The sequence below is a fragment of the Amphiprion ocellaris genome, chromosome 8 (assembly GCF_022539595.1).
Source record: "Amphiprion ocellaris isolate individual 3 ecotype Okinawa chromosome 8, ASM2253959v1, whole genome shotgun sequence".
NCBI lineage: Eukaryota > Metazoa > Chordata > Actinopteri > Pomacentridae > Amphiprion > Amphiprion ocellaris.
Window position 1 is genome coordinate 36,327,241 of NC_072773.1, and position 21,440 is coordinate 36,348,680.

The following is a 21,440-nucleotide window of genomic DNA, read 5'->3' on the forward strand; positions in this document are numbered from 1 at the left end:
AGCATATCAATTGCTAATATCCATTACCAGAGTTTGAGAACATTGAGCGTAACAAAGTTAAGTTCTCAAAGGGTATTGTGTTTTCAATGATTTGGTCATGGTTTATCTGCCACAAAGCAGAATGTCCTTATTGCTGCAGCTTTGTCGTCAAGTATTTTTCCCATTTATAGATTGCACTTAGCTGTGTAATTTTGTATAAAAAATTGACACACTTCCTGCCAAATGTTTTGAAGGAATAAAGTTTAACTGAGATCACAATTTATGTTTGAAGGAAGGAAAAAGACCTTCCTGGGAAATACACCAGAAATACTAATTCATTCTGTGAAGCCAGGTTTGATAACTATTCAGATGCTCACTCATTAGCGAACACAGTCAGATGTAAAGCTTTTTCTCCTGCAGTTTCTGACATTGTAAACATGGGTGTTGGAATATGCTGTAAGAGTAGTGTGACTTATATTTTCCATATTTACAGATGTACAGGTGTTGATATTTACAATTATAAAGTTTAGTTGTCAGATTTAGGTACGCTGACTCTCCAGAAGAACGTTACAGTGCCGTATCATCAGGGAAATGGAATTCTGTGTGTGATAAATACTGTTTGAATTTTTTTTCCATCAGACTTTTAATTGATGAGAAGGTATCATGAGGTATCATATCTTTTTTATGTTAGAGACTTGGCAAAATTGCAGTGTTACATGAAAACAAACTAATTTAGATCAATCACAAGCAGCATACTAGTAAAAATGTAAGGTCTTTCCATTATTTAAAGCTTCATTGTTTTTGTTTGCTGTTCATTTCCTTTACCACGGCATTGTGCATCTTTTTATTGTCAGGAAAATAAAGGCAGTAAATGACCCAGTCAACAGTACTTGGGATCTTTTGTAGGAGATGTAGGAGTATTGAATGTGTTTTCAGAATTTTAGAAAGTTTTAAATGTGTGCGTCTTTGCAATGCTGATTTTGGATTCTTGCTACTGTATATTGTCATGGTACATCACATTGAGGTGGTTCTGTGTTTTCATTTGAGCAGATTAGTGTACTGGAAGCTGCAGAAAAGTAGTCTAGTAGGCAAAGGATAGTAAACATCAGGTTAAGCTAATTTCAAAAGCCTTAAAAAAACAAGATTTAGATGCCATGTTTGAAAAGAGATGCAGTAATCAAGCACAAAGTATGCCAGTCTTTTGAAAAATGACCCTCGTTTTTCAAAATCCATTAGCAGATTTATAGTTTAAAAATGTGGTTTGAGTCGTGTCTTATGTCCAGTCATGGTTAGTCAGCTGGAACAGGTTTTTGACAGTATGTTTCTGCTGTAGATTTTATTTAGAAGGTTTATAACTGTATCCTCTCTTTTCTGAAAATAAGATTACAATGAACATGTTTGAAAATGTATATTTGACATTATTTAATGCCATATTCCACTTGTCATTTGCAGTGAATCAGACATTCTCCACCACGACAAACAGTATGAGCCTTTCTACTCATCATTCGTGGCACTCTCTGCACATTACATCACCACAGTATGTGGACAAAGTATGTATCTGTCACTTCCCCTTCAGTATAATAGATGTTTGACTACTGACTGTCAGTCAAAACGTTCAAATGCGAGTGTTTGTGTTTCTTCTAGCCTGAAGAATATGTTTGTCCTGTTTTTCTAGTACCGAGAAATCAGTTGCTGTCGGTTGCTGCAGCGTGCAAAGTATTGATTGAATTCTCGTTGCTGCGCCTGGAGAACCCAGATGAAGCATGTGCAGTATCACAGGTGAGTGAAACAAACTGCAATGAGAAGAACATAATACCATCCGACTACGTATAGAGGAACGTTTTAGTCTGATTCCATTGTTTTAAATTTAGTGTTTGTTCATTTTCTTTTTAAATTCTTACTATTTTTGCTTTTCTACTAGTGTGTCTGTGTTGTATTTGACAGGGAATTATTTGCTGTATAAACTCAGTGCTTCTGTTGAGTAATACTGTTAATATTTTTTTTCCAGAAACACCTGATTCTTCTTATAAAAGGACTTTGCACTGGCTGCAGCAGACTAGATCGCACAGAAATCATTACTTTCACTGCTATGATGAAGTCTGCCAAGTTGCCTCAAACCGTGAAGACCCTTTCAGATGGTGAGTGTCCCTGAAGAGATGGAGTAAAGTTCACCAATACTGCACTAATTGTGACACAACACTCCCGGTAGTAGGGAGAGAGATACCTGAAGGATTGACAGAAAAATCCCTTGGGTATTCTTAGAAAACAAGAAATTTTCAAAGCTTTGGTATGTGACTGAGAAATTTGATGTGTTTCCTTTTAATAGTGGAAGATCAGAAGGAGTTGCCCAGTGCTGTGAACCCAGAGCTTCGACAAAAAGAAGTACAAATGAACTTCTTTAATCAGCTGACTTCAGTTTTTAACCCTGACCTTACCACCATCTTGGCCTCCCCATCAGCAGCACACATGCAGGCAAGTGCTACAGACCCAGCTGCCCCCTGCCAGTCCTGACACCAACAGCTGAAGTTTACCACAGCAGCTTGTTCACGTTTTTGTCAAGACTTTTTACACTGAATATAAAAAAACTCTACACCTGTAATTTATTTTCCTGTGTTGGATACAGTTGCTCTGTAACTGCCTTGTTTGTATTCATCATTTCAATTCTAAAAAAGTTCAACTCCTTCCAATTTTAGGCTGAGAGTGATTGCGATGACCAAACCACAGATCAAGCCGTTCAGGCCAAAATGAAAAATGCCTTTGTCTCTCAGAATGTGTCAAGCTTACAGGAACTTGGTGAGTAGTTGTTGCTCTTGTGCTGGAGATTGTTGGTTTATGAATACTAGTTTATGTTTATCTTGATTTAGAAGTTTTATTCCAGTTTGTGCTGAAAGATGTCCAAAATGTTGTCTTTGGCAAAGTCTAATCTTTGGAAAGGCAGCATTAATTCATATGCATAAAAAGTTGCCTTTCAATTTTCATATAGCAGTAAAACTGTTTTGGCAAATACTAAGGCTGCACTGAATTTGTGATATTTTATTTTTCTGCAATATGTACTGAGATCTGAAAAAGTCCAGGACTGTTGACCAGATGACATTTGAAACAATTATTCATTATGGATTCATGTGTATGATTCTGTAGGGGATGTGTTTCTGCATAGAAGATGAGAAAATAAAATAAAAATGCTTTAAAAAGTTCAACTTTCTTGTATTGTTTCCAAAAACAAAATTTAGCAATGTCTGTTTTTTCTGTTTTGTGCAGCCCTATTTTCTACACATCAACTTAAAAGTTTTCCAATCATGATCACTATTTAGTCAATTTTAATTTCAAAGCATCAAAATGTAATCCATTTTCTTGTGTGAAAAAATGTACTATAGAGCTCTCAGTGTTTTTAGACCTATCTAAATTGTCAAGACATTATTTCCCCTGAAGATTGTAATTTCATTTGACAAGTTGTGTACTTTTCTTTTTAGTCACTTCTTATTGAAATCATGATGAATTTATTGTGAACTCTTTCCAGGTGGGTCTGAGAAGTTGCTACGAGTGTGCCTCAACCTGCCCTACTTTCTACGCTACATCAACCGATTCCAGGATGCTGTATCAGCCAACTCTTTCTTTATCATGCCTGCAACAGTGGCTGATGCCACTGCTGTCCGCAATGGGTATTTTATTGTTATGTATTAGGTTAACAGAATCCAACATCAGAGTATAATGTGTTACATAATTTGTTTTGAAATACAGTCTTTCTGTGCTTGTGTAATTGATGACGAGCATTTAATTTTTGATTTTCTCTTTCAAACCTTCAACTGATGTTCTCTACTTGAAATCTGTTTTTAGATTTCATTCACTGGTGATAGACGTAACCATGGCTTTGGACACACTTTCCTTGCCTGTACTTGAGCCCTTGACACCAGGAAGACTATTGGACATGACGGTGCTGGCCTTGAGCTGTCTCTATGCTGGTACGTGGCGACTGTCTGTCCCCACTTTAATCAGTACCTGAATACACAAATGCAGGGGTGTCAAACTCATTCTAGTTCAGGGGCCACATTCAGTCCAGTTTGATCTGAAGTGGGCCGAAAGAAACCACAGCATAATAACTTATAAATAACCACAACTGCAAATTTCTCCTTTGTTTTAGTGCAAAAAAGTACATTCTGAAAGTGTTCACATTTAATGAACTATTGTGAACAACCTGAAATTTCTCAAGAAAAATGAATTAAATTTCACCAACATACAGCCTCAGTTTCTCATTTACACATTACGACTTCCAGATCGCAGAGTGTCTACAAAGGAACAAAACATTTAGTCACAGATCTCTGGAACTGAACAATGTACTATTTTACTTGATGATCAAAATGACAGAAGCCAGACAAAAAAACAAAACAAAAACAAGACAAAATATTACAAAAATGAGACAAACGACACAAAACAAATTAAGTTTGACAAAAAAGGAATAAAACGACAAAAAAAGACAAACTATTACAAAAATGAGACACAAATTGACAAAAGAACAATGAACAATCTAGTATTTTACTTTCTGATCAAAACAACTTGTCATGGTCTAGAAATGATTTTAAATTTATAGTTTTACTAATTTGCAATCTGCAGTTAATGTCTTCTCTGGAATTTTTAAACTTTGAGGGCCGGATTAGATCCTCTGGAGGACTGCTTTTGGCCCGCGGGCTGCATGTTGGACACCCCTGCACTAATGTCATGCTCATTGTCTACATGGTGTTACATACAAATGCAAATATATTTCTGCCTGTTTAGGTGTGAGTGTGGCCACTTGCATGGCCATTCTGCAGGTAGGTAGCGGCTTGCAGCTTCGCTCTGCCTCCACTGGGACTAAAGAAGAGGACTATGAAAATGATGCTGCCACAATTGTCCAGAAATGTGTAAGTATTATGAGTTCAGTATTTTGAGTATATGTGCATATAGTACCGTGTAGAGATTTTAGGAACTAAAAAGGAGATTGCCAGGTTTTTATATATCGCGTAACTTCTTGCAGAATATAGAACAAAATGTATCTGATGTGATCCCCCTTTAAAACAGCACAAATTCTCCTTGGTACACTAAGCATGTTTAGAGCAATCTGTATCACATTTCGACACGTTTACGTTTTTTACAATTTGCAATAACCTTCTTGCTAACATGTGTTCGATAACGTGCATTTAAAATGGTGACAAATACTAAATTCGTGTTCTCAACAGCTGGAGATCTATGAAATGATCGGACAAGCCATCAGCAACTCTCGCAGAGCAGGAGGAGAGGTGGGTACCAGGTCTTATTTGGAAACTACAATAGTACAAGAATTGTTCTAAATTAGTGTGTATGTACTTTCTTGGTCTGTGTCACTTTACATGTTCTTTGCAAGTTTTTTTATGTACACTCTTGTGCGCTGCAGCATTATCAGAACTTCCAGCTGCTTGGAGCCTGGTGCCTCTTGAACAGCCTGTACCTGATTCTGAACCTGAGCCCGACTGCCCTGGCAGATAAAGGGAAAGAGAAGGATCCCCTGGCTGCCCTGCGTGTCCGGGATATTGCTGCTCGCACCAAGGATGGCGCAGGATCGCCTAAACTTGGTCCTGGCAAAGGGTAATTTTAAATTATGAATAGGAAAAAAGTGTATATCGTACTTCTTGTGCTATTGCAGCTCAGTTTAGTATTTCACTAATTAAGGTGTGGGCAGTGGTGGCAGCAATGAAATCTCTGAAGTGTCAACATTTTGCCAAGTAGTAGGCCACAAGAAAGGTCCGTATTTAAAAATTTGACTTTCCTGGGGGAAAAAGCAAATTTATTCGTTTATTTGGAGAAAACATAAACTACATAATTCCACAGGAAAGAAAAGATCGCATGCATTGAAAGTGATTTGTGTGCATTCATTATGTTCGCCTTGTTTTTCCCAAGACACCAAGGATTCGGAGTTTTGTCCGTTATCCTGGCCAACCATGCCATCAAACTTCTGACTTCGCTTTTCCAGGATCTCCAAGTGGAAGCTCTGCACCGGGTTAGTGACATGACAAACAAATGCAACTGCTTTCTGTTGTATATTAAAGAAAATTATCATACAACACGTTTTCCAGTAAAACTATTATCCTGTAATGCTGTGGTCACTATCAGGGGCTTGAGACTTCATTCTCTCGTTGTACAGATTGTGTACATAAACCCTCTACTGGAAACATAACGTTAAATGCCAGTGTGACTAATATCCTGTTGTTTGAAGAAACAAAGCATTTGCTATGCTTTAGTTAGGTCTATGCAACTTATTATTTTTGCGGTATACGATGGTTATTTAATTCAGCAGCCATTCAAAACTACTGAAAACCCCTTGTGTTTCTTCTTTCCATTCTCTCCCTTGACCTGTAGGGCTGGGCGAGTGATGGACCTCCAGCTGAGCTCAACATCATGGCGCAGAGCACTTCCATCCAGAGGGTCCAAAGACTCATCGACTCGGTGCCCCTGACCAACCTACTCTTCACCCTTCTCTCCACTTCATACAAAAAGGTGCGGTCACTAATATTTAAATACAGGGGGTCCCCGATTCACATCGGAGTTCTGTTCTTACTGATCTACGTAAGTCGATTTTCGCCATAAATCGGAACTCCGACGAAAATGTAACCAAAGCCGTTCGGTGCGTCACGATATCGATCAGTTCCTCATAAAGTCATGAATACCAACGACTTTCATGCATGTATGAATTATTTTACTAGAAGATAACAGAATATTGTAACGGACTGATATTGTTGTTGATGTTGAGGTTTCAATGTTTATTGTTCAGTTCCAGATTTACCTAATGTCAGTGAACGTGCCATGTTTAGTTAGCTCACCTCTGATTGGCTGAGAGTCAGCAGTAGAGAGAGCTGGGAACGGCAGCTAATTCTGGAGCTAAGTTATGGGGTTTTTCTAGTTATTCTGGTGTTGGCTACGGTCCACAGTAGCCTGTGTGAAGGTTCAATAAACCAGCAGAGAACCAGATAAAGTCTCACTCATTCATCACAGAGGGTCGCTACAATATGTTGACCTGTTTTTTCTTGACCGATGTTCATCGCTGTTTCGCCCTGCCCCGAGTGTTTTATTCTAATTTCACTTCCATGGAGACGGCTTTCCTTTGTTTCCAAGCATCAGATGAGTCTGACTTATGCTTGGGAGCCATAATGAAGGACAAAAACTTAGTCAATGTGGCACAATCCAAGGTGGCGTACAACTGGAGAATGGAAACAAAGCCATCTTATAGGGTCATGTGATGACTTATTCATCCGCTCCGCTCGTCAGCTAGTCCCACGTAACCAGTTCCAATGTAATATTGAGGACGCCGTAAGACGCAGATGTCATAAACTGAGGACCCCCTTTACATATCTGTGGTGGTATAACATAAATTGATGTAGATCTGCAAGAACATGTACATACAAAACAAAACTGATAGCACGATACAAAACACTGGCTGGAACGAACACATGTAAAATGTTGCTCCTGCTGTGATTGTCCTCCACATTTTTTCCTAAAACAATTGATGATTGATAGAAAAGTGTGATTAAAAGACTGAGCAGTGTGATTGAAAAGTTCTTGTTTGTGCTTCCATCAGGCTTGTGTTCTCCAGCGCCAGAGGAAGGGCTCCGTCAGCAGTGATGCCAGTGCTTCCACAGACTCAAACACCTACTATGAAGATGATTTCAGCAGCACAGAGGAGGACAGCAGCCAAGGTACTTCATCTTTCTGGATTCTGGCAACTACATCAGCACTTCAGAAAGCCTCCTTAGTCTTCTTGCTAGAGTAGACACCCACATATTAGTTTGCAAAAACAAGAAATCATTCCACTGGCTGCTGTCTGGGGACAATTTAGACTTAAATCCAGATATAAGTGCACATATTGTTAGGCACAGCCCTGATTATACAAATTAGATTGAGAAAAAAGTGTGAAGCTCTAGTCCTCTAACTGTAGATGTAATGAAGACACTTTTAAGTGTTCATCTTTTAATGAGCACATTGATCATCAAGCCAGTAAGTCAGAAGCTTTGTGTAATGCCTTCAAGGTATGCCTCAGATTTTTCTCCATGACAGTGTGGATGTCACGTTTGTGTTTGATCTCTGAGATAGTGTCAGTGCTGAGCCGTATCAGTGAAGCAGTGAGAAAGTTGTGCTGTCAGTGGATCAGTCAGTTAGGTCATGGCAGCAGTGAGAAGGGTAAATGCATACATTAACACACAGTGATGTCATTGAAATTTTTGTCCCTTCATCACACGATCACAGTGTAGTTGACAGTGTCTACTATTTCAGCAGAGAGAAGACAGGAGAAGACAAGTGCAGCTTGTGTCTCAGGTCAGCAGATTTCTGTCCTCAGGTCAAAGATTTGGTGTCCACTTCACTGTCCTAGAATCATTTCTGTTATTGTATGTCTCACAATTTAGGCTCTCAGCTGTGACCCTAAAAGCCGAGAAAATCATAGAGCCAGAGATGAAGAGGCTTTGACAAAACAGCTCGTAGTCTCAAAATTGCTTTGTGTTGTAATTGATATGAACAGAATTTAAATATGTCAAAGAGGTTCATCTGTGGCTCATCGTGGTTCAAAGGATAATACCAGTGGTGTTGACATGTGGGTTGTTGTTCTTATTATTAGAAGCATTTAAGCCTTCGGTTAAACCTGGACGTTCATATTACCATTTACAGTAACCAGCAGTTTTTGTTCAGTTAGCATTTGCCAACTGGAACAAAACTGTTGGTTGTTTCACAGTTGTTTGTCCAGGCTCTGCTCCTGCCCAGTCTTGAATTGTTTTTAAAAAATCATGCCAAATACAGCAGCTTCTGGCAGGAGGGTTAGCAGGGTGGGTTAAGGTAAAAGGTTCACATTTAAAACACAAACTGTCCAAGTCATGTGATGTTAGACTTTAAGTTCAGTTTCAAACTTTTCTTCTTTTTCTTAAAACTGTATGAAGCCAAACAGGGGAAGTTGTTTTTTCAAAGCAAAAATGATCTAAAACCCATGTCAAAACAGTGGTATAATTCTTGAATCCAATAAATTCAAATTGTGCTTAATGGGCTTAATCACGCAATGCTACGTCTTGCTGTCACCTGAAAAGTTTTGATTTTTGTATGTTGCATGCAAATGTGAATATCAACTTAATGTGATATTCTTTAAAACATAAAAGTTGTGTCTAAATAATCTCACTGTAGAAAAGTGATCACCACCCACCAGGTTAGGTGTGAATGTGTTGTTTCGTGTCAGTGTTGTGGCAATCACAGGGCCTTGGTGAAACAAATCCTGGCTACATTTTTTGAATGCTAAAACGTCAGGGAAGGAGCCAGAGCTAACGGGTGGTCGAGTTATACAAAGTAGATCTAATAGGGTTCCACCTCTACATGCAGAACCGGCTCTGGAACCAAAGCCCTAGACAGGGGATACTCGGTCCTTTCCTAGTTTGGGTTGTTTATGGTAAAAGATGTTGATCTGGTGTGAAGACAGACCAGCGATCACCGGGTTGGTGTGAGGAACCAACTGATCGGGTGAATGCTGCTGTTTTTCCTGAAGAAGAAGACGACGGTTCCATCCATGCAACTTTGGCACTTACTGTATTTATGCCTGAGCAAGATACTAGAGAGGGCTCTTGATTCTGTTGTTCTCTTGGCAACTTAACTGCACATGTGGGGAGTTATTGGGAAACCCAGATGGGTTAACCGGAAGCGCTGGCTTGCCTGATATGAAGCTGAGCGAGGCTTTATGGATCTCTGTCAGTCATGGATTGCCAACGACAAACACAGTGTGAGCATCAGGTGGTGGTAGAACCCTGAAGGTGGAGGAAGCTTTGTCGTGTAATCAGATCTGCTGACATCTCCCACTGAGGCGAGGAGAAGAGCAGAGCTGTCACCTGAGTTGGGTTGTCATACAGACTCTGTAAACTTGTTCGGAGGATGAACTCAGAACATCTGGCTGACATCCCTGTCGGTCAGGCCTTAAAAACCCACACTCCTGAACATTCCTTTTGTGTCCCACTGAAGACTGGGAATTAGGGGTGGGATTCTTGGGGAACCTCAGGATTCAAGAACGATTACGATTCAGGAGCTACGATTCGATTATAAAATGCTTACTGATGCATCTTTAACCCTTTAAATCCCACGGGAGTGGCGCCGCTCCCATTTTACAAGTATTATAAAATAACATTTTTTGTAAATATTTATTATAGTTCATATTTTACAATTTTGCTGTCTAATATTTTATTCATGTTCAACTCCAGTTCCTAATTTAGTTAAATCCTGAAAAATCCAAATCAGTTTTTTGGGTTTTTTTTTCCCCACTTTAGACTATTGTTGCATTGTCTAAACATAGTTTCTGTCAGATATTACCAGATATTGAAAGCTTAGGTTGTTCAGAAAAAAAGGGTAAAAGCAATCATTCATAGTCTGATTTCTGACTCTTTTACAGCCCAAATAAAGAAGTCCAGGCGGCCTGTATGACCCTTGGGTGTTAAAGGGTTAATTTATGTATATTGATGCACTTTTTCACATCACACATTTCTTTTTGTCTCGCTGAATAAGCATTCATCACTTGCAGTTTTTAAAAACAGTGCATTTGTATTAAGAAACAAGAACTGAATTAATTTCCATGATATTTTATTAAACTAATGGAAATGCGTGAAGAGTGGAAAGTTAAAAAATTTGTGCAAAACAGTAATAAATATCAGTATTAACAGTAATCAGTCATTGACAAAAAAAACCCAACATTTTGCTATACCAAAATAAATGGTCAAAGTGTTTCCACACGTCTGCTTTTAAATTAGAAGGAGCTGTTCAGATCTCACGGCGAGGTGGGAGGAGGTCAGACAGGTTTGTTTTCCTCGTGTTGGCGTGTCCGCTCCAGGTGCGCATCCCAAAGTGTCCCAGAGATGACGTGTACCGCGCTTCTTAGTTCCACATTATTTAGAACCTTCCGTATTACTTTAATTAACAGATTGAAATAATCAAAATTTGGACGTTTGTGTATCGATTCAGATTCGTCCACGTCCGACAGATTTGTCGTGACACATCAGGGGAGGTGAGCAGTGAAGCTGAAGAAGGAATTAAATGTTACCTTTGTGTCAAAAGTGGTACCTACATTCAATACTCATTACATATGTGCTGTTTTGTTCCAGACCTTGTCAGGTTTTCATTACTGAGTGTCAACATTTATTGGTAGAATTGATTTTTTATTATTTTTTTTGGTTCAGAGCCAATAAAGTGATTTATTATCTTGTATAGGTGGTTGGCCATGTCACTTAATCAACCTTGTTCTAATTTATCAAAATATGATTTAGTCCAGTTGTTGAAAATGCAGATAGCTTCCAAATTTGAAACACTAATATTTGATGATCGTTTAAAATGGCTACTTGTTCTAGCTGATGCATGCTGCTGGTGCATAAAAATCCAACGCCTGTGAAATGTTGATTGTAACACGATGCTTTCTGCCATGTAATAATGCAGCAGTGATGTGTTTTCAAGTCAGCAGATAGAGTTCATTGGAGAATAACGAGACGTGTGTGTTGCATCAAGTGTGAATCTGATCCCAGCATTGTTTGTCGTCGTTGCAGAAAAGCATGTATAAGAGCACACACTAAGACAGCAAGAATTCAATATTGCATGCTGAAATTTTTACATTTTTAAGACGGTTTAAGTACAGTATCCAGCTTTGATTAATCCTTAATATATCTTTTCCCAATTAACAAATGGAGTTTAAACATTACTTTAGGTAAAGAACATATTCATTTCTAGTGAAACATAATTTAGTGCCCATAATACTGTAAGATTATTGTCAGGAATGATATTGGCTATGAAAATATGGAGGAACTTTTCCCAGCAACTGTGGTGACAGAAAACCACTATAGCGTGAGCTTTTGATGGTATTAAATGTGTATTTGTAGAAAAGAAGAGCAAGTATATTAAATGGGCTCTGTTTTTAGAAGAATGTTCTAGTGGATGTTCACCGACAGACCGTCAGTACATGTTCATTATTTATTGCAGTCTTTGGCTTTTGTCCACTGCCTGCACTGTGTTGTAGGTGTCATAAACCAGTGTGAAGCTTTTTACGTGTTCCCCTTTTGATGACACCACTACCACTCCACAACCACCATGTAGGTTTCAGAAAATTTCTCACCTCCGCTTTAAGAAATGTAAATGAATAATCTGCCTTTCTCGACAGATGACGACAGCGAACCCATCTTGGGGCTTTGGTTTGAAGAGACAATTTCGCCCACCAAAGACAAAGTGGCCCCTCCACCTCCACCGCCTCCTCCACCCCTGGAGACCTCTCCCAGACTGAAGAGCCCCAGCAAGCAGAATCCAAGCGAGAACGGCAACATTCTAGCCGGCCGTAAAGATCCAGAACTGGTGAAGCGTCTCTCTTGTGCATCTAACAGCAAACAGTATAATGCTGCTATATTAACTGCACAGTAAACAGAACGCTTCTTTTTATAATAGCACTGAAGTGTCTCTCGACTCATAGTGTAATAAACAATCTTGAGATGGTTGAATTTGCAGCAGTTGCATCTGAAAACACTTGAAAACAAACATGCTGTATATAAGAAATGCTGGAGAACATACAGTTTAACACAAAAGCTACAACAATTGTTCGATTAGTTGTGGTCTATTAAATTAATCATGACCAATTTTTATTGCATTTCTAAGAAGAAGAAGTCTAAATTCTCTAATTCTGGCTGTTTGAATTAGAATATTTTCTATTTTTTTTGACAGTAAACTGATTACCTCTGGGTTATGGACAAAACGGCATTTAAGGATGTCACCAGATGAACTTTTTTCACTGTTTTCTGATATTTTGTTGACCAAACTAATCAAGAGAACCATCATCTGTGAAAAGTTGCAGCCCGAGTTCACACATAACATTTAGTGTTATTGTCATTACATTTTTGGGGTTATGAAAGTTTCTCATTTTTCTCCTGTGTCTGATCACTAACTCATAATTGTTTGTTCCTGTAGTTTCTCAGTTTAGCCTCTAGTATTCTGAACTTCATCACAACCTCAATGCTGAAGTCCAGGAACAACTTCATCCGCAACTACCTGAGCGTCTCTCTTACCGAGCAACACATGGCTACGCTGGCCAGCATCATCAAGGACGTGGACAAAGATGTCAAAGGTGTGACTGATAGCTTATCATTCAGATTATGAAATTTCCTTTTAGTAGAACTGCACACCAGAGTTACTATCCAGTAATAGATGTCACTAGTTATGCCACTAATAAGTTTTTTTTTTCTTTAGGCTCTTCAGATGAAGTGTTTTCTTTGGCTCTGTATCACTTCAACCACACTCTTGTGACATCAGACCTCCCATCCCCAGCACTGCAGGTAAGAGAAATTTGTTTTTCAGAACGAGACTTTTGACCAATAATTGCTGTGATTAACTCACAATTAGAGTGACAAGAGTTATGCTACGTGTCCACTAGATGCGTTTTTCCTGCATGTAAACGCACCACATCTGAAAATCGGCCGTTTGGTGGGCGTGTGCTTGAGCCCAGTAGCCGGCGTTCAACTCCTGCTGACCTTCCTCTCCAACTATCCTGCCCCTGATAGGACAAACGCATCGACTCGGGAGCTGTCTGCTCCTGGATTTCAAGGCGGCTCAGTCGCAAACTTTGTCTCTTATTATGAAAACAGTTTAGCGAAAAGTATTTCTGTAAGCATTTGAGGCAAGAAATAAGCTGTGCAGCAGCTGAATCTGTCCTGGTTTTAGTTCAACGATGGCTCGTTTAGACGTTTAACGAAAGTTTCACGATGCGTCGGACCTCTGCACGCTGCATCGAATTTGCATAAAATAGAAGTCAAGTCTACTTTATGCAAATGAGCTGCGGCCTGCTCTGAGGAGATGCACCAGATCGCAGCTCAAAACGCACTGCAACTGGACCAGCATGCAACACAGTAGACAATGAATGAGATGCAGGAAATTTCCGGATCTAGTGGACATGTACCTTTAGTTGTTCAATGTCACTGTAGTTTAAATGTATCTGTTTGTGATTTGCAGAACACCCTTCTTCAGCAGTTGGGCGTTGCCCCCTTTTCAGAGGGTCCCTGGCCCCTCTACATTCACCCACAATCACTATCAGTACTCTCCAGACTTCTCCTCATATGGCAGCACAAAGCTAGCGTACAAGGAGAACCAGATGTGCCTGAGTGTATGAAAGTCTGGGAAAGGTATGGCAATCATGGCATTCTCATATGGCTATTAGGTTTAATGGTTTAATTCACCGATCTAGATATCAGTTAGTATTGTTGTGACCCATGCATGATAAATAATGGGACTGTAAACTCTGAAATCACTTGCCAACATATATGAAATGTTTTCCTGTTTTTCCTCAATGGTACCTTTTTCCTTTGCTACGCTCAGATTTTTGGGAACCTTGAAGCAACACACCATCCAGGGTTCTCTTCACGGAGAAGACGACCTTAATGTTGAGCACCTCCAGCTCCTGCTGCTCCTTTTCCACAATCTGTCAGAACGCGGTCGTCGATCCGTCCTCACTCTGGTCACCCAGGCCATCACTGAAGTGGCCCAGAGCAGAGACTCCCAGCTGAAGGCCGTCCCCCTCAACCTGGCCCGCCTGCTGCTGGTTTTTGACTACCTGCTTCGCCACTACTCAAAGGCGCCGCTGTACCTTTTTGAGCAGGTTAGTGGCTAAATATTATTGTCCAGATTGTAAATAGCATAAATTAAGTTGTTTTGTGTTTGGTAGGTGTTTCTAAGGCGTGTCATAAAGTAAAAAACAACCCATTATGGTCTTTAATTTAAAAATCCAGAACAAACTAAAATAATCCATCCTAATTTTAATAGAAAAATATCTACAGTCATGTTTCCAGTTAATCTCTTCAGAGCAACTACTGATTTAGATAATATGGCAGATTTAGATATATCTGTGATCTCTAGACTTTGTTATTTTGAGTTATTTTGATTAGATTGCCCAGTTTAACAGCAGGGTGAGGCAAGATTGCACTTATTTGTACAAATCATCGTTATTGTTAAATCATCAATAAATGTGTGTGTTGCTGAGTGTGATGAGAGGAAATTTAACTCTTCTTTACCATGAATATCTACAGGTGCAGTACAACCTCCTCACCCCACCATCCACTGGACCGAGTTCTGTTCAGGAAGGCGGCAAACGTAGCAGTCTCCCACTTTACTACGGGTTCAAAGAGGTAGAGGAGAACTGGGCTAAACACTGTTCGACAGGTAAAGCTTACAAAGAAAGAATGCTTTTTTCCATTTCATGATGATTGTGTTCTTATGCCTTGTCTGTGTAGTTGATGAAAAAATAAAACCCCTGTTCTTTTTATTTATGTCAGATTCAAATGTTCAGCCAAAATTCTACTGCATTCTGTCCCCTGAGGCTTCTGAAGATGACATCAGCAGACTGGACAGCAAAGTGGGACCTTTTTCAGTTTATTTGATTCAAGTTTCAATCATAAAATTACATGTGTATCCTAAAATATGAGTGATATATATTTTGTTGTGTAGGTTTTTCCAAAGCTATTCAACGGAGCAGTTAAGTACGATGAACTGTACGCGTGGCTCGTCTCACTCCTGGCAGCGGGTTCTCAGTTTGACACAGCAAGAAGACAAGACGGCAAGCCCATCACTGCAGTGGTGAGAACACAACACATGAACAAACTCTGAGATGTGCAAACGAGGTTATCGAGTCCATGAAGCAGGTAGTATTTCAGGTTTATCCAGACTGCATAACAGCACCCATCGCCTGCAGTGCTGCCTGCTCAGGGTGGCCCCACCTCATGTATGGTTAGTAACAATTTTAAAAACTGATCTGCAAACAGAAAAGTGGCAAAAAGTAAGCCCATTTTTATTGCATAAGACCACAGTTGCTGTTTCCACAAGTAGTTTATTCATTTAACTGATAATGCCAATACATATTACTGAGGGTCCTTGATTTACAACGTCATCAACCTACGGCATTTCATCGTTACGTAGAACTAGTTGACGAGCGGAACGGATGAATACGTCGTCACGCGACGCTGTAAGACGGATTTGTTTCCATTCTACGGTTATACGCCACCTTGGATTGTGCTACATTCACTAACTTTTTGTCCTTCATTATAGCTCCCAAGTGTACGTCAGACTCTTCTGATGCTTGGAAGAAAAGGAAAGCCATGTGTGCTGTCTTCACTGCAACGTAAAAGCTGCAACTGTCCAACTAGTTAAACTCGTGCTTGCAAAATGAATTGTGAGTCGTACCATTACAGAGTGAAAACTGCAGCAAAAACAGAATAAAACAACATAAATACATGTAATTAATCCTTTTAACTTAACCAGTAAGTCCAAAAATGCATGTACGTGTGTAAAGCTACACATCAAAGTAGCGGACAGGAAGTGACAATTACCAACAAACAGCTTCAAAATAGAAGTACATCGATAATTCTGTCTTGAGAGCAACACGCCATGAAAGTGAAATTAGATTTAATAAAACACTCAGAACAGGACGAAACACTGACGAACATCGGCATTATTAGTTGTAAAAACAGTCCAACATATTCTGTTATCTTCTTGTACAATAACTCTTACATGCATGAAAGTCGTTGGTATTCATAACTTTTATGAAGAACTGATCAATATTGTGACGCACGTAACGGCTTTGTTTACATTTTCGCCAGAGTTCCGACTTAAAATCATGAAAATCGACTTACGTCAGTCTGTAGACAGAACTCTGACGCAAGTCGAGGACCTCCAGTATTGCATATATGAAACATGGCAAGGTCAATTTTTATCTGTAGTTCTTTAGCACTGACAAAACATGAAGCATTCTCGATACAAATATCATACAGTGCAATGCAATAACATATTATTAATCAATAATGCTGCACAGTAAAATATTATCAGTGGCTACTGTGCAAACAATTCAGTAACATAATACTGTAAGACATGCTCTATTATGATCATTACAATATGAAATGACATGGTGTTGTTTGCAGCAACAGACACAATGTTTACAACTAAATGCTTTGATAAGACAGCAACACATGACCCCGTCTTTGTGTACATTCATTTACAACAGGGCCATCCCTTTATTGGAATGGAGGAAAAAAAATAGCAGGTCGCGCTGCTTCTCATGTGTTCTTGTGTGTTATTCCAGGCTTGTGATACTTTAACAGAATGAAGAGCAGGGTAGAGGACGAGATATATCATTTATTACCTTATAAACTAAACACAGTCTTTCCACATAGTCTCCCAGTTTGTCTGAGACAATATAATGTGGATCTTCCTGAAGCTTTCTTTGTGGGATTTTTACTGCTTTTATCGTGATTCAGGGGGTTTTAGTGGTTATTGTTTCTCATAGCATGTATAGTGAAAAATCCCATAAATGTTTTTAGCTGCATCAGTGACAATACATTTTCTTGGTGAGAAACATGCTTTTTACCAAATAAATCAAGGTCATTGGTTGGGCAACACCTGAGTAACTGTACTTGGCACATTGGTCAGACTTTTATAGTGTGCTCTTATTGTTACCAATCATCTGGCATCTACCGTCTTGCTGCTGATCTGTGCCATGATGCTCCTTGGCTGTGGTAAAGTCTGCATAATTGTAGGTTCTCTTGTGGACAGCAGATAATATCTGAGGGGTTAAGTTGGTGAAGAGTCATGTTTGTGTCTTTATTGCAAAGTTGTAAGACCAGGCTGTAGGCCCCAAAGTGTCAGACTGATTTTATTTTGTTGATGGATTTTATGTTATTTTTTGGTCAAGGACATTGGTGTACATCTCCAAAAAGCAGCATACACCTTATAATTAGCCAGTCACTTTGGCATTTGACTTCTATGTTGTGTTGTTTCTAAATGAACAGCTTATACAAGTATGAAGAGTAACTTGCCAGTGGTTGACATAAAGTTGCTTAAGACTTAAGATGAGTGCAGCTGTGAGTTCCCTTGTACCTGCCGCCTAGACTATTTACTTTATGTCCTGAATGTGCTCAGTAACAGCAGCTCAACAGCAGAAACTTCGTTTATTTTAACAGTTAAGCACCCTTTGGTGAACTGTTTGTTTTATCTCCCTGTACAGGAGGCCTGCTCCCTTCAGTACTACTTCCTGATACTGTGGAGGATCCTGGGAGTTTTGCCGCCCTCTAAAGCCTTCATGGAGCAGCTAAAGACCGGGTGCAGTGACCCCAGTGAGAGCGACATCCTGCACACCCTGCGATGGTCCTCACGTCTCCGGGTGTCTACATATGTAAACTGGATCAAGGTATGTTGATGCATGAAAGTACTACAGAATATTAGCATGGGATAGGTATCTCGTCTTTTTTAAAATTAAATCCAAGAATATTGTGTTTGTGTTTGATTCATGGACACTAAGTGTAATTGCTTCTTGATTTCAACTTCAGTTTTTATCATGTGTTCATTTATCATTTTTACTACCTTTTTTTTTTTTTTATTGTGGTTTTATTTGTGGTCTCTCGGTGACAGGAGCATTTGGTGAAGCAGGGAATGAAAGCAGACCAAGCAGCCTCTCTGGTTGAGATGACAGCTGCTAAGTGCAGCACTGTTAAATACGACGTGGAGCTTGCAGAGGAGTACATTGCCAGACAGGTAATGATTACATCATAGTCATCGATTACCTGTGTAGCTATTCCAGTCCAAATAAAATTTTTGACCATTTTGTCACCTTTTCAAATGTTGATTCTGTTTCAGATTTCCACCTTCTCAAGTGTGGACCCAAATGTCATCCTTCCACTTCATCAGTTGCCCTCTCTGCAAGCCATCTACACGCTGGATGCAGTCATCTCCAAGGTTCAGGTTTCTTTAGATGAGCATTTGTCCAAGGTTGCCATTGAGGCTGACGCCCAGAAGTCCTCTGAGATTACAAAGAACCTGCTGCCTGCCACGCTGCAGCTCACTGACATTTACACAGCTTTCACAAGGTAAAAAACAGCATATTTACAAGACCATGTTTAATTAGCAATTTGGAATACAAGAATGTAATTGGTAAATGCTAAATATATGATATTGACTTGATAATGATAAATAGATGATAGTGGTTGTCTTGTTCTTTAATCACAGCCCAGTCATTAATCCAAACTTGTTTTGACCAGATCTTACCTGCTAATGAACATCCCAGAGGAAGGGGAGAACAAGCTGACAGATGCTAAGCTCCAAGGTTATGCTGCCGTTCTGTCTGTCGGCTCCACTCGCTGCAAGGCCAACATTCTGGGTATGTAGAAGAATCACTCACGGTACATTTGCTTTCACAACTGTTTTTTTTTTTTCAACCTAAACTTTAAATTTGAATCTTCACAGGTCACAGTATTATGCAGAACTTACCATCAGCTGTACTGACAATATGTGAGACTTGGAACAGCGTCCACACCAATGAATTCCCCAACATCGGCTCATGGGTACGTTGGTAAAGTTATTTGACCTTTATGTAAGCATCTTATAAAGGAGAATGCACAGCTACATACTGCAGCTGATTGGCCACGTTTGACACCAATTTATTTAAGTTGCAAGTGATGTCGCTTAAGAGATGGTAGGTGATTTTACGAAACACATTGTGGCAGTAATTACTGAACATCTGAAACGACACACTGACTGAGAAACATTTCATAATATAACATACAAAAACCAGGAAAGTGTGACACTACAGAGCTTTGGTCAAATATTTTAAGTAGGAAATGTGAAGCGTGAAGACGACTGAGGAGCTGATGCATCCCAGAGTTTATGACTGGGAGTCGACAGTGGTGGAATATTTAAATAAATGCAGTGACAGAAACAAGCATAATTAAGCAACGAAACAGCAGGAAAATGAAGCAAAAGTATAAAAATGTTCAATAAATACAGTTAAAGTGTGGTTCAAGGGTCAAATCATGGTAGAATTATCTTTAAACATTAACACCGGCTCTTTTTTTGCTGCAGTTTTTCAGCGTCAGTTGGATTTTACAAGTCAGACGAGCCAAATGTCTGCAGGAATTTCAAAATAAAAGACAGTTTTTAGGTGTTTTAGTGAAATGTGATGCGTGCATTCAGTTCAAAACGTTTTTCTACAACGAACAGGAGGAAAAAAACACAGTTTAGCGAGAGAGTCTCTCTAAAGAGTCTGGTGTGTTTTCTCTTCCAGCGAAATGCGTTTGCCAACGATACCATTCCATCAGAGAGCTATATCAGCGCTATCCAAGCTGCTCACCTGGGCACACTGAGCTGCCAGTCGCTGCCTCTGGCCTCTTCTCTGAAACACATCCTTCTCTCACTGGTTCGCCTCACTGGTGACCTCATTGTGTAAGTGTTTGTCCACTTATGTTTAAGATCTATATAACATACATTAACAGCTGGTTATAGTGAACAGGTTCATTAACAACACTTACGGCAAGCTAACATTGCTGCTTGTTTCTCTTTTCAGTACGGAGGAGCTGAATCCTTCACAGGTTGTAGGAACTCTGCTGCCGCTCCTCCTGGAGAGCAGCACAGAGAGCGTAGCTGAGATCAGCAGCACCTCCCTGGAGCGTATCCTCGGCCCGTCAGAGTCTGACGCCTTCCTGGCTCGGATCTACGAGCGTTTGGTGACTGGATGTTACAACATCATTGCAAATCACTCAGACCCCAACAGGTACCCCATCTGTGATGTGATCCGTTAATTAAACCTACATTTCTTGGTGTAAAACTGGTGTTTGTCCTTTTTAGCACATTGTTTTTTGTTTACTAGCCTGCACTTTTATTGTTGTTGTTTTCAGTTGGTTGCTCTGACAAGGTTTTGTCTCTCATTTGTAGTGGTTTGGATGAGTCTGTCCTTGAGGAATGCCTGCAGTACCTTGAAAAACAGCTTGAAAGCAGTCAGGTGCGAAAGGCGATGGAAGAGTTCTTTTCATTCAGGTATGTACTCGACTGATAAATCAGACTGCATTAATGCTAATTTATACGGCTACTTCACATATTTTGTGTTTGTTCTTTTCCAGTGGGGAGCTTGTCCAGATTATGATGGCAACAGCCAATGAAAACCTGTCTGCAAAGTTCTGTAACAGGGTGCTGAAATTCTTCACCAAGCTTTTCCAGCTCAGTAAGTCTACTTTTGTCAGAGTTGATTTCAAGCAATACAATGCTATCTAAAGGCCGAATTGCACTTTAAATAGACTAGTTTGTGTGAAACAACAAACAACAAAAACAAGACAAAATATTAGAAAAATGAGACACAAAATGACAAAAGAACAATGAACAATCTAGTATTTTACTTTATGATCACAACAACTTGTCATGGTCTAGAAATGATTTTAAATTTATAGTTTTACTAATTTACAATCTGCAGTTAATGTCTTCTCTGGAATTTTTCCACTTTGCGTTCCGAATTGGACCCTCTGGTGGGCCGGTTTTGGCCCACGGGCCGCATGTTGGACAACCCTGATATAGAGGGATGACAAGTGAAAGTTGTATAGATGAGAATACCATACAGTTTACCACACCTTAGAATTTGCACGGTTTGGCACCTGTTTCTACTCATGAAAGAA

At 39.6% G+C, this 21,440-nt stretch overlaps 1 protein-coding gene across 8 annotated transcripts in view; it reads left to right on the top strand.

Moving 5' to 3' along the window:
- Positions 1-21,440, top strand: part of ubr4 (ubiquitin protein ligase E3 component n-recognin 4) — a 63,832-nt gene that overhangs the window by 1,526 nt on the left and 40,866 nt on the right. For 4 of the 8 annotated variants that reach the window (XM_055012753.1, XM_055012755.1, XM_055012756.1 and 1 more), the window contains exons 2-32: positions 1,432-1,529; positions 1,655-1,758; positions 1,988-2,117; positions 2,306-2,451; positions 2,673-2,772; positions 3,497-3,638; positions 3,814-3,938; positions 4,750-4,874; positions 5,190-5,249; positions 5,384-5,574; positions 5,887-5,986; positions 6,346-6,483; positions 7,562-7,679; positions 8,254-8,295; positions 12,143-12,330; positions 12,937-13,093; positions 13,216-13,301; positions 13,975-14,144; positions 14,338-14,617; positions 15,045-15,177; positions 15,291-15,370; positions 15,463-15,591; positions 18,011-18,193; positions 18,415-18,537; positions 18,640-18,869; positions 19,041-19,159; positions 19,246-19,343; positions 20,063-20,220; positions 20,342-20,548; positions 20,710-20,811; positions 20,895-20,995. In XM_055012753.1, the coding sequence (XP_054868728.1) occupies positions 1,432-1,529; positions 1,655-1,758; positions 1,988-2,117; positions 2,306-2,451; positions 2,673-2,772; positions 3,497-3,638; positions 3,814-3,938; positions 4,750-4,874; positions 5,190-5,249; positions 5,384-5,574; positions 5,887-5,986; positions 6,346-6,483; positions 7,562-7,679; positions 8,254-8,295; positions 12,143-12,330; positions 12,937-13,093; positions 13,216-13,301; positions 13,975-14,144; positions 14,338-14,617; positions 15,045-15,177; positions 15,291-15,370; positions 15,463-15,591; positions 18,011-18,193; positions 18,415-18,537; positions 18,640-18,869; positions 19,041-19,159; positions 19,246-19,343; positions 20,063-20,220; positions 20,342-20,548; positions 20,710-20,811; positions 20,895-20,995 (4,163 nt within the window). The remainder of the gene's footprint in view (positions 1-1,431; positions 1,530-1,654; positions 1,759-1,987; positions 2,118-2,305; positions 2,452-2,672; positions 2,773-3,496; positions 3,639-3,813; positions 3,939-4,749; positions 4,875-5,189; positions 5,250-5,383; positions 5,575-5,886; positions 5,987-6,345; positions 6,484-7,561; positions 7,680-8,253; positions 8,296-12,142; positions 12,331-12,936; positions 13,094-13,215; positions 13,302-13,974; positions 14,145-14,337; positions 14,618-15,044; positions 15,178-15,290; positions 15,371-15,462; positions 15,592-18,010; positions 18,194-18,414; positions 18,538-18,639; positions 18,870-19,040; positions 19,160-19,245; positions 19,344-20,062; positions 20,221-20,341; positions 20,549-20,709; positions 20,812-20,894; positions 20,996-21,440) is intronic. The other 4 variants (XM_055012757.1, XM_055012759.1, XM_035948458.2 and 1 more) reach the window with 2 other exon arrangements.